At 42.4% G+C, this 13436-nt stretch overlaps 1 protein-coding gene across 1 annotated transcript in view; it reads left to right on the top strand.

The window, feature by feature from the left end:
* PEX11G (peroxisomal biogenesis factor 11 gamma) overlaps positions 1–11866 on the top strand; it is a 33880-nt gene extending 22014 nt beyond the window's left edge. Inside the window, exon 5 of the mRNA XM_040417661.1 lies at positions 10062–11866. Coding sequence (XP_040273595.1) covers positions 10062–10287 — 226 coding nt within the window. The 3' untranslated portion in view covers positions 10288–11866. The remainder of the gene's footprint in view (positions 1–10061) is intronic.
* The last annotated feature ends 1570 nt before the right edge of the window (positions 11867–13436 follow it).

The raw sequence follows: 13436 nt of genomic DNA, 5'->3' as shown, positions 1-13436 counted from the left end.
TATGCACTGCTACAAGATACATTTTCTATGGGAGTGTTGGAGATACTCAGCTATCTCCGGTGCTCTCATAGAGAATGAATAGAGTGGCAGGGCAAATGTTAGACTCGTCACTCTATTATAATGGGAGAGCCGGACCCCGTTTTCATTATTGTGGGGGTCCCAGCATTTAGATTCAACGATCAGCTAGTTATCCTCTATCCTGTGGATGAGGGACAACTTGTACACTTGACACAACTGCTTTAAGAGGAACCTGTCACATTGAATATGGTATGTGAGCTGAAGACGTGTTATAGAGCAGGAGGAGCTGATAATTTTGGGCTTTGGCCTCAAGGAGGCGGTCCTATTTAGTGATTGATAACCTTCCCTCTATAACTGTGTATACAGAGATAACAGTTAGTCATTGATAGGACTACCTCCTTGATTTTACAGGTACAGGTTTTACTGAATGCCCTTTGAATCCAGAGGCAAAAAAGCTGACTGGTTTGAGACCTGCAGTTATACAAGCGGCCAAACAACGCAAGTTTGTGAGCGTTCGCGTGTTTGATTTCCAGTGTGTGTTTGTATTAAGTCCGTGACTTTAGATTACGTGACTTCAGATTCAGGGAGTTTAGGAGGGGACTACAGTAAGTTACATTCTTATCACTGCACTATATTGTATTTTTTTCTCTTTTCTTGTGTAATCCCCATTAGTATGTGTTCCATTATTGACAACGCAGTCCAGTGCGCATCTTGTCTAATGTATGCAGTCCTGGAACAGCCGTTTAAGGGTGCATATATTTGTTCAAAATGTGATTATATTACCCGTTTGGAATCGCACATAGAGTATCTAACCAGGCGAGTTTTAACACTGAGAAGCGTTGACAATTTGGAAAAGATTTTGCTGCTCACTGAGCAAGCACTCTATTGGGCAGATGTGGGGGAGGGTGGTAGCGAGGAGGCTCAGGAAAGTGAGGTAGCTAGCTGGGTAACAGTTAGAAAGTGGGGTAGAGGGAAGAGTGCCAGGATGGCTAGCCCTGATCTGACACACCCCAACAAGTTTGCACGGTTGGCAGATGAGTTCAGGGAGAGCACTGCAGCAGCCGGACACTTCCTCTGCCAGTCAGGGGAATGTCAGCTCCAGGAAGCAGGGGACCAGGAGAGCAGGGCAGGCCAGATAGGTGCTGGTAGTGGGAGACTCGGTTATTAGGGGTACAGATGGGGCGATCTGTCACAAAGACTGGGATCGTCGAACGATGTGTTGTCTTCCTATAGCGCTCGAGTTCGACACATCGTGGATCGGGTTGACAGATTACTGGGAGGGGCTGGAGAAGATCCAGCAGTCATGGTCCATATTGGAACCAATGACAAAGTTAGAGGTAGGTGGAGCGTCCTTTTAAAAATGATTTTAGGGATTTAGGTCAAAAGCTTAGGGCAAGGACCTTAAAGGTAGTGTTTTCCGAAATACTACCTGTACCACGAGCCACACAAGAAAGGCAGCGGGAGATTAGGGAGGTTAACATGTGGCTAAAGAAATGGTGTAGAAAGGAGGGGTTTGGGTTCCTGGAGAACTGGGCTGACTTTTCTGTTGGCAACAGGCTCTATCGTAGGGATGGGCTGCACCTCAATAGGGTAGGGGCAGCTGTATTGGGGGAAAAGATGGCTAGAAGGTTGGAGGAGTGTTTAAACTAGGGACTGGGGGGGGGGGAGGGTAATTACGTTATAGGATGGGAAGATAGAGACCGGGGGCAAGGTAATGGGACTGGGGGAGAAATGGTAGGAGGGACTAGAACAGTTCAGAAGGAAAGGTGTAGGGTAAAAAATATGCATAAACCTCTTAATTGTATGTATACTAATGCCAGAAGCCTGACTAATAAAACTGGGGAGCTGGAATTAGTGATGTGTGAGGAAGACTATGACATAGTGGGAATAACTGAGACATGGCTGGATGATAGCTATGACTGGGCAGTTAATGTACAAGGTTACAGTCTGTTTAGAAAGGATCCCCAAAACCGGAGAGGGGGAGGGGTCGGCCTTTATGTAAAGTCCTGTCTAAAGCCCACACTCCGTGAAGATATAAGTGAGGGACATGAACATGTAGAGTCACTGTGGGTAGAAATACATGGAGGCAAAAACAATAATAAAATACTAATAGGAGTTTATTAAAAACCACTTAGTATACTAGAGTCCACAGAAAATCTACTACTAAACGAAATAGATGAGACGGCAGATCATAATGAGGTCGTTATTATGGGGGACTTCAACTACCCAGATATAGACTGGGAAACTGAAACCTGTATATCTCATAAAGGAAACAGGTTCTTGGCAATAACCAAAGACAATTACCTTTCCCAGCGGGTTCAGGACCCGACTAGAGGGACGGCCATACTGGACTTAGTATTAACCAATAGACCTGACAGAACAACAGATGTGCAGGTCGGGGAACACCTGGGAAATAGTGATCATAAAGTAATAACCTTCCAATTGTCATTCAAAAGAGTGTTTCTTCAGGGAGGAACAAAAATACCAAACTTCAAAAAAGCAAAATTTAGCCAACTAAGCGAGGTCATAGGCCTAACTAACTGGGACAAAGTCCTCAAAAATAAAAATACAGCCACAAAATGGGATATTTTTTAAAGTATCCTAAAATCTAATTGTGAGAGGTACATACCTTATGGGAATAAAATGTTAAAGAACAAGAAAAAACCAATGTGGAAAAATAGAACTGTAAAGAAAGCAATAAATGACAAAAAAGAAAGCATTTAAATCACTAAAACAGGATGCTAGCGAGGAAGCACTGAAAAACTATAAGGAAAAAAATAGAATATGTAAAAGGAAAATAAAAGTGGCCAAACTAGAGACAGACAGCAAAACTAACCCTAAAATGTTCTTCAATGATATAAATGGTAAAAAGTATAAATCTAAAGGTGTCGGCCCTTTACAGAGTGATGAGGGGGGAGTTGCAGAGAGCGATGAGGAGAAAGTAAAGCTATTAAATATTTTTTTTCTCCACTGTATTCACTAAGAAGAATAAGCTGTCAGATAAAATGCAGAATGTAAAAGTAAATTCCCCATTAAAAGTGCCCTGGCACTGGCGATTAAAATAGACAAATCGCCAGTACCAGATGGCATACACCCCCGTATCTTAAGAGAAATAAGTAATGCCATAGCCAGACCCTTATTTATGATATTTAAGAACTCTATACTGACAGGGAGTGTTCCACAGGATTGGCGCATAGCAAACGTGGTGCCAATATTCAAAAAAGTCCAAAAACAGAGTCTGGAAACTATAGGCTGGTAAATTTAACATCTGTCGTGGGTAAACCGTTTGAAGGTTTTCTAAGAGATGCTATCTTGGAGAACCTCAATGAAAATAAGCAAATAACGCCATATCAGCATGGCTTTGTGAGGGATCGGTCATGTCAAACTAATGTAATCAGTTTCTATGAGTAGGTAAGTTCTAGACTTGACAGCGGCGAATCAATGGATGTCGTATATCTGGACTTCTCCTAAGCATTTAACACTGTACCGCATAAAAGGTTAGTATATAAAATGAGAATGCTTGGACTGGGAGAAAATGTCTGTATGTGGGTAAGTAACTGGCTCAGTAATAGAAAACAGAGTGTGGTTATTAATGGTACACACTCAGATTGGGTCACCATCACTAGTGGGGTACCTCAGGGGTCAGTATTGGGCCCTATGCTCTACAATATATTTAATAATGTTCTTGTAGAAGGCTTGCACAGTAAAATAATTTTTTTTGCAGATGACACTAAACTGTGTAAATTAATTGACACTGAAGAGGACAGTATACTGCTATAGATGGATCTGGATAGATTGGAGGCTTGGGCAGAGAAGTGGAAGATGAGGTTTAACACTGAAAAATTTAAGGGTTTGCACTTGGAAAGGAATAATGCAAGTCACCCATACATATTAAATGTTAAAACACTGGGTAACACTGACATGGAAAAGGAATTTTGGTGAACAGCAAACTAAGCTTATTGGGCAGACTAGATGGGCCAAATGGTTCTCATCTGCCGACACATTCTATGTTTCTAAGCTGTAGGAACCAGTGTCAGGCAGCTGCTGCCAAGGCCAATAAAATAATGGGTTGCATTAAAAGGGGCATAGGTGCCCGTGATAACATAGTGCTACCACTCTACAAATAATTAGTCAGACCACACATGGAGTACTGTGTACAGTTCTGGGCTCCTGTAAACAAGTCAGACATAGCAGAGCTAGAGAGGGTTCAGAGGAGGACAACTAAAGTAATAACTGGAATGGATGGACTACAATACCCTGAAAGATTATCAAAATTGGGGTTATTCACTTTAGAAAAAAGACGACTGAGGGGAGATCTAATAACTATGTATAAATATATCAGGGGTCAGTACAGAGATCTCTCCCATCATCTATTTATCCCCAGGACTGTGACTATGACAAGGGGACATCCTCTGCGTCTGGAGGAAAGAAGGTTTGTACACAAACATAGAAGAGGATTCTTTATGGTAAGAGCAGTGAGACTATGAAACTCTCTGACTGAGGAGGTGGTGATGGTGAGTACAATAAAAGAGTTCAAGAGGGGCCTGGATGTATTTCTGGAGTGTAATAATATTACAGGCTATAGCTACTAGAGAGGGGTCGTTGATCCAGGGAGCTATTCTGATTGGAGTCGGGAAGGAATTGTTTTCCCTTTAAAGGGCTTCTGTCACCCCACTAAACAATTTTTTTTTTTTGTGTACTTATACCCTATCCTGCCATATTGCCATACATTATGTTATTAATAATTTTCGTTCAGTAGATTTAGCAAAAAACTTACTTTTATGATATGCTAATTAACTTTCTACCAGCAAGTAGGGCGTCTACTTGCTGGTAGCAGCCGCAGAAAACCGCCCCCCTCCTCTTGTTGATTGACAGGGCCAGCCGCGATCTCCTCCTCCGGCCAGCCCTGTCAGCATTTCAAAAACCGTGCGCCTGTGTTGATTCGGCGCAGGTGCTCTGAGATAAGGAGGCGCCTCCTCAGCACTCCCTCAGTGCGCCTGCGCCGATGACGTCTTCTCTTTCGGTGACGTCATCGGCGCAGGCGCACTGAGGGAGTGCTGAAGAGGCGAGCCTCCTTATCTCAGAGCGCCTCGCTGAGTTTAGTGGGGTGACAGAAGCCCTTTAAGTGGGGAAAATTGGCTTCTACCTCACAGGGTTTTTTTTTTTTTGCCTTCCTCTGGATCAACTTGCAGGATAACAGGCTGAACTGCATGGACTGATGTCTTTTTCCGGCCTTATAAACTATGTTACTATGTTACTAATCCTTTCCCACAAATCTACATATCAATTTTGCTCAGCTCCGTCTGCTCTACAACATGCTGCCTGCAGACTACACAAAGACAGCTGGCGTGGCTCTTATAGGGTACATGGATAGTTTTTTCAATTTATTATTATTTTTTTAAATCTTTATCAATTATGAGGAGATGTGTTATCTGAGCAGTAAATGTGATAAAATAGCTTAAAAAAGTGATTCTCATCCTTTTTCTCTGCTGCTACTTCCAGTGGCCCTGCCCACCTGTGCTTGTTTTCCTGGATGCAGCAGGATGTCCTGTGCACACATCACCACTGTAACCAATCACTGGCCACAGTAGTCACATTCTGCATACTGCTGAGGCCAATGATTGTCTGCACAGTGACCTGGTGTATACAAAACATCTCTACTGCAGCCAGGAAGATGACGACAGTGCTGCAGGGTGTGGAAAGGGAGAAAATTTGTATGTATCTCTTCATCTGTTATTTTATCGCATTTACAACTGCTGCCTGGGTTTTTATTGAACTCGGACAACCACTTTAAGGCCCCTTTCACACGAGCGAGTTTTCTGCGCGGGTGCAATGTGTGACGTGAACGCATAGCACCCGCACTGAATCCTGACCCATTCATTTCAATGGGTCTGTGTACATGAGCGTTGTTTTTCACGCATCAGTTCTGCGTTGCGGAAAAATCGCAGCATGTTCTATATTCTGTGTTTTTCACGCAGCCCTGGCCCCATAGAAGTGAATGGGGCTGCGTGAAAAACGCATTGCATCCGCAAGCAAGTGCGGGTGCGATGCGTTTTTCACTGATGGTTGCTAAGAGATGTTGTTTGTAAACCTTCCGTTTTTTATCACGCGCGTGATAAACGCATCAAAACGCAGTGCACCCGCGCAGAAAAAACTGAACGCAATCGCAGACAAAACTGACTGAACTTGCTTGCAAAATAGTGCGAGTTTCATTAAACGCATCCGGCCCAAAAACATGACGCCCGTGTGAAAGAGGCCTAATGCCTCTTTCTCACGGGCGTTGCGGGAAAATGTGCGGGTGCGTTGCGGGAACACCCGTGATTTTTCTGCGCGAGTGCAAAACATTGTAATGTGTTTTGCACTCGCGTGAGAAAAATCGTGCGTGTTTGGTACCCAAACCCGAACTTCTTCACAGAAGTTCGGGCTTGGGATCGGTGTTCTGTGGATTGTATTATTTTCCCTTATAACATGGTTATAAGGGAAAATAATAGCATTCTGAATACAGAATGCAAAGTAAAATAGCACTGGAGGGGTTAAAAAAATATTAAAAAAAAATTCGCCTTAATCCACTTGCTCGCGTAGCCCGGCATCTCCTTGTTGAAAGACCTGTGGTGAGCAATAATTATAGTTCAAGGACCTGGGATGACGTCACTCCGGTCATCACATGGTAGGTCACATGATCTTTTACCATGGTGATTCACCATGGTAAAAGATCATGTGATGACCAGAGTGACGTCATCCCAGGTCCTTGAACTATAGTTAATGCTCACCACAGGTCTTTCAACAAAGGAGACACAAGGAGATGCCGGGCTACGCGAGCAAGTGGATTAAGGTGAGTTAAATTTTTTTTTATTTTTTTTTTTTAACCCCTCCAGTGCTATTTTACTTTGCATTCTGTATTCAGAATGCTATTATTTTCCCTTATAACCATGTTATAAGGGAAAATAATAATGATCGGGTCTCCATCCCGATCGTCTCCTAGCAACCGTGCGTGAAAATCGCACCGCATCCACACTTGCTTGCGATTTTCACGCAACCCCATTCACTTTTATGGGGCCTGCGTTGCGTGAAAAACGCAGAATATAGAACATGCTGCGATTTTCACGCAACGCATAAGTGATGCGTGAAAATCACCGCTCATGTGAACAGCCCCATAGAAATGAATGGGTCGGTATTCAGTGCGGGTGCAATGCGTTCACCTCCCGCATCGCATCCGCGCGGAATACTCGCTCGTGTGAAAGGGGCCTAAGTCTTTCAGCTAGTAACGTAAACGTAGCATCTTAAAAGCTGCTGCTATTGTTCACACATACACTACTTACAAAAAGTTAGGGATATTTGGCTTGTGGGTGAAATTTCAGGATGAACCTAAATTGCACTTTAAACTTTACAGGTGAACCTAATGTGACTCTAAACTTTTGAATGCCTATGTCCAAATGTTCAATGTTTCAGTATTTTTTGCACAACTTGCTGTTCTCTAACAAGGAGCTTAACGGCAAAATTCACAACAGAAGTTTGATCCATGAATCGCCCAATAAATTCCCAGTCATTGTGGCTCTGTATGAACAGCACAGGCCTAATTTCAACAATGTGCCAACTCATCGAGGTCGAATCATTAGGGAACAGCTGCTGGAGACTGGAGTACCTCAAATGGAGTGACCTACACTTTCTCCAGACCTGAATACCATTGAAAACCTATGGAATCAGCTGAGTCGCCATGTAGAGGCTCGTAACTCTGTACCACAGAACCTCAATGACCTGAGGGCCGCCCTTCAAGAAGAGTGGGATGATATGCCTTAGCAGACAATAAGTCGACTTGTGAACAGCATGAGATGTCATTGTCAAGCAGTAAATGATGCTCAAGGCCACATGACAAGTTTTTTAAACATTGACATTTTTTGTGGGGGTATACCCACCACTGTTGGCTTTTTCAATAAATTGTTTGAGATAAGGAAATCACCATTGCATGCTGATACGTAAATGCCCTACTTTCATGATATAATATCACTGTGGCGTTTTCCATAAATTTCACCTGAAAGCCAAATATCCTTAACTTTTTGTGAGTAGTGTATATGTACTGTATGTAAATCTTTCCAGAGGTTCTCAGTTATCCCATTGCAGACAGTGCACCCTCGTTGCCTCATGACCAATAGCATTACATTGGAATCAACAATTGAAGTCAACTAGAGGAATCCAGAAGACACTAATGAAAGGAGGGTTTATGGGGCAGCACTGGGGTGCCGAGTTCTAATCCGACCAGCAGATATATACATATTGTGTGTGTGTGTGTGTGTAAATATGTATTTTTTAAGGGATCGCTTTTTCAAGCAGAGCAGCAATAACAGATTACTCCTCAGACAACAGGGTTAAAGTCCAAATGGTGCTTTATTTTGGCACTTAAGTAATGCAGATGATCATCCAGTTGTATCGACACTGGGTGAAGTGAGGTTCCAGCACCCCAAAACACAAACACAGCAAAATAAACACCTGCCCATCTGGGCTCTACCTAATACATAGGTCTCCTTATCTCATCTCTAAAGCGCCATTCACACACTGGGTATCCGGCTCCGACACTCAGCGGGTCAGCTTTACCAGGCATAAGTCCCACACCAGGGGAGAGATCCGGCTTCACTCAGCCATACGGTCTAACAGCCCTCATGGATGTGACCACACAAGGCTCTCAGGCTTCCCACTCTCTTGGGTCACTTCCTCTCCCCAGACTCATACACAGAGGATTATTTTATCTCTCATTAATTATTACAGACCGCCTCACCAGCGATCACCTCAGGTTAAAGAGAATATGTGCAGTGGAAGGGTGTGTCCCACTGCCAAACCTACCTCACAGTCCAAATAAAATCCAGTCCATATAACTTTAACAAAACTGCTCCAGCAACTACTTTTGCTGAAGCGAGTGCAGTTTTTCTGCACCTCACTTATCTCACCCAGCTGAGGTATTTGGGTGGGATATACACACCCTCCACGATTATAGAGTACACATTATTACAATATATACAGTACAGACCAAAAGTTTGGACACACCTTCTCATTCAAAGAGTTTTCTTTATTTTCATGACTATGAAGGCATCAAAACTATGAATTAACACATGTGGAATTGTATACATAACAAACAAGTGTGAAACAACTGAAAATATGTAATATTCTAGGTTCTTCAAAGTAGCCACCTTTTGCTTTGATTACGGCTTTGCACACTCTTGGCATTCTCTTGATGAGCTTCAAGAGGTAGTCCCCTGAAATGGTCTTCCAACAGTCTTGAAGGAGTTCCCAGAGATGCTTAGCACTTATTGGCCCTTTTGCCTTCACTCTGCGGTCCAGCTCACCCCAAACCATCTCGATTGGGTTCAGGTCCGGTGACCTGTGGAGGCCAGGTCATCTGGCGCAGCACCCCATCACTCTCCTTCATGGTCAAATAGCCCTTACTTTCAAAGTTTTCCCAATTTTTCGGCTGACTGACTGACCTTCATTTCTTAAAGTAATGATGGCCACTCGTTTTTCTTTACTTAGCTGCTTTTTTCTTGCCATAATACCAATTCTAACAGTCTATTCAGTAGGACTATCAGCTGTGTATCCACCTGACTTCTCCTCAACGCCACTGATGGTCCCAACCCCATTTATAAGGCAAGAAATCCCACTTATTAAACCTGACAGGGCACACCTGTGAAGTGAAAACCATTTCAGGGGACTACCTCTTGAAGCTCATCAAGAGAATGCCAAGAGTGTGCAAAGCAAAAGGTGGCTACTTTGAAGAACCTAGAATATGACATATTTTCAGTTGTTTCACACTTGTTTGTTATGTATATAATTCCACATATGTTAATTCATAGTTTTGATGCCTTCAGTGTGAATCTACAATTTTCATAGTCATGAAAATAAAGAAAACTCTTTGAATGAGAAGGTGTGTCCAAACTTTTGGTCTGTACTGTATAAATAAATAGTTAAGGATGACCAAGACCCTTTACTGAGTTATATCTTTGTCTTTGGGCCAGAATATTTGAGTTGCATTCTTTTGACAGTATTTTGTTTTGCAGGGGCGATCATCCAAAGAGCCGAGGAGAAATTAAGTTCCAGATGAGATCAGAACTTTTGTGCATTGTCAGCTGTCTCTCTGATCTAGTTAATGCTATTCACTGGATGCCCCCTGGTTTTCTTTGGGGGGGATGCTCTCCAACATGGTTAGTAGGTCTGATGGGAACAATTTCTTCAGTAATTGGAATCTACCAGACTGCTGTTGGCGGAAGTTCTGCTGAAGTATAAAGTCAAAGACAGAGAGAGAGAAGAGGACACAGTGGATCACGATTTCCTACTGCCCAATCGCAATAATCCCATGCTAGTCATGGACTCTAGGCTTGGGGTTTGTGATTAAAGAGGTTGTCCTGGATTAGAAAAACATGGTAGCTTTCTCCCAGAAACAACATCACTCCTGTCCATAGGTTATTTCTGATATTACTGCTCTGCTCCATTAACGTGAATTCAGTTGAGCTACAATACTACACACAGACTGTGGACTGGTGTGCTGCTGTTTTTGGAAGAAAGTAGCCATCATTTTCTTATTATGGACAACCCCTTTAAGTTGTTAGTCTCTGGCTTAGTATTCTTATTTCTGGACTCTGATTAATGCTTACTTTAGTCAAATCGTAGCTACTAAACAGAATCTGTTGATTTTACATTGTTATCTATGCTTTAGATTATGGGTCAGCAACGTTCGGCACCCCAGCTGTAGTGAAACTACAACTCTCAGCGCGTTTCCTTGTCTGTTGTCGGAAGTCCCATAGAAGTTAATGGAGCATGCTGGGGGCTGTAACTCTCACTTTCTCAATCCTCTCAATCACAGGATGTCAGCCATATTTATAGATTCATCTTCCCTATACTTGGGTTCCCTGAAGAACTAATAATTAACTGGGGAAACATGTCAGCCTTTCTAAACAAGTTGGTCACATAGGTGAAATTCAGGGCAAGGCTAACCAAAAGTAGGGTCACCCTTGGGGGAGGTGCTCTGCTTGTATGCAGCGTTAGCTTTAGCAGAATTTTATGCTAAGATTCATCAGTTCTGGGCTCCTGATGCCAGAACTATTTGACTCCACATGACTGAAGTGTACGACAGGCCAGGGGCATCCAGTGGATGCTGTGACCTCATCAGTGTGTAATTCCAACCATCAGATATTGTGTTCCCAAAGTGACTGATGTTAATTATCGTTTGTCATATCAGTAACACTGTTTAAAAGTTTTGGATATTGTTTTACCTGTTGTAATAAAAGTCAAGTTCTGTGCTGTGATGACATGCTGGGGGTTGCTGACCCCTGCTATAAATTTTATGTATCCTACCCCCTCTCGTAAGGAATGAACTGATTTTTCTGTAGGAATCATGGCTCAGTACATACGTGACTAGGATACCTTGAGAGATTTACTCGGTTATTGAAATCAGATGAGACCACTTGAATGCGGTGAGTGGTCATAATATAGGATATTTTGCCACTGCTTTGCACATTGTCCTCTTGATTGGATTAACTGGACATATTATACCTATGTATTGATAAGCCATTTTTTAAGCCTTGGAGATCAGAGACTACATTTGGCACGAACTGCACTATGACATGTGTCTGAATACTATTCTGCTGTGGTAAGCTGTAGTAGGCACCCCGTATACACTGGAAATTAAAAACGACATTCAGTTATTGAACGTATTGATATATTTGTTTAAAAATATAAGTTGCTGGGATTTTGTGATTATTTCATAATTTAAGAAGCAATATTTTTTTTTCCAGACAGATTTGTGTAACTGATCACTAAAATCATTTTTTATTTGGTGAAAAAATAATCTTTCAATATAATTGCCACCAGATGGCAGCAGTTTCTAAATGTTCACATTCACTCTGTTTGACTGCATTGTGACACCAATTGAAGTAAAACTCCAGCCAGAAGAGACAATTTTGCATTGCCATATCTTTTTCTTTCTGTATTGATGGTTGAAAGCTCTCTCCAAGATACACCACAGAATGCTAAAAGTTGTATATAGCCCCCCAGATCAGTGGTTTGAGTAGCTGTATTCTTGACATCCTTAAAAGCTACCATAGAGCTCAATGTTAAAGGGGTTGTCGACATATCCCCATTTTTACCCAGGCAGCCCCCATGATATGTGATGTACCAGGCTCTCCATGGAGAAAGCTAGGCGGAGGCTTCCACCTAGCAGTGTTGCCAGCTATGTCACCGGCACTAATGGGCAGGCTTTAGCGCTGCCCATCCCTGTAAAACTGTAAAGCCCGCCCATCAGACCCGGTGACGTCACCGGCAACACAGCAAGGCAGAAACCTCCACCCAGTAGTGTTAAAAACTTAAACAAGCAGTCCTTGCCTTGCACGATACAGGGCAAGGGAGCTCTGAATCCAGACAACCCCTTTAACAGATTAATTCCTGCCGCCTGTACAACCACTCTTATTTCTGTATGCCTTTTAAGCGCAAACACACAAAAATACTAGCAAAATATTATTTCCATCTATTAAATTGATATTTTTTCAAGGTAGATGTATATAGCTATATAAACAGTTGCATATGTTGAGGTTTACTGTGTGCACTGTTTTGCAACATCTTTAGGCCAGATTAGGCTGTAACACAAGCTGTCAACTGCAGCCTTTGGCACCCCGCTCAGAGTCCGTATGGCAGGTGTCAGAAAGAGGTTAAACGGGCCACACATAGATAGCGTCCATGTGCTGTCTTGTTATATTGCATAGCCACTGACTTGAATGGGTCAGTGTTTTGTAAAAATTGGGACCAAAATAGTGTATTCTGTCATTCTCTCTGCTCTGACCGATAGTCCATGTGGAAAATCGCTTGCGTGAATTGGCCCATTAACCACCTCAGCCCCCAGTGCTTAAAACACCCTGAAAGACCAGGCCACTTTTTACACTTCTGACCTACACTACTTTCACCGTTTATTGCTCGGTTCATGCAACTTACCACCCAAATGAATTTTACCTCCTTTTCTTCTCACTAATAGAGCTTTCATTTGGTGGTATTTCATTGCTGCTGACATTTTTACTTTTTTTGTTATTAATCGAAATTAACGATTTTTTGCAAAAAAAATGACATTTTTCACTTTCAGTTGTAAAATTTTGCAAAAAAAAACGACATCCATAGATAAATTTTGGCTCTAAATTTAGTGTTCTACATGTCTTTGATAAAAAAAAAAATGGTTTGGGTAAAAGTTATAGCGGTTACCAAAACTATGGTACAAAAATGTGAATGTCCCGCTTTTTGAAGCAGCTCTGACTTTCTGAGCACCTGTCATGTTTCCTGAGGTTCTACAAGTGCCCAGACAGTACAAACACCCCACAAATGACCCCATTTCGGAAAGTACACACCCTAAGGTATTCGCTGATGGGCATAGTGAGTTCATAGAACTTTTTATT

The sequence above is a fragment of the Bufo bufo genome, chromosome 2 (genome assembly GCF_905171765.1).
Source record: "Bufo bufo chromosome 2, aBufBuf1.1, whole genome shotgun sequence".
Lineage (NCBI taxonomy): Eukaryota > Metazoa > Chordata > Amphibia > Anura > Bufonidae > Bufo > Bufo bufo.
This window is presented reverse-complemented; position numbering and strand designations above follow the sequence as displayed.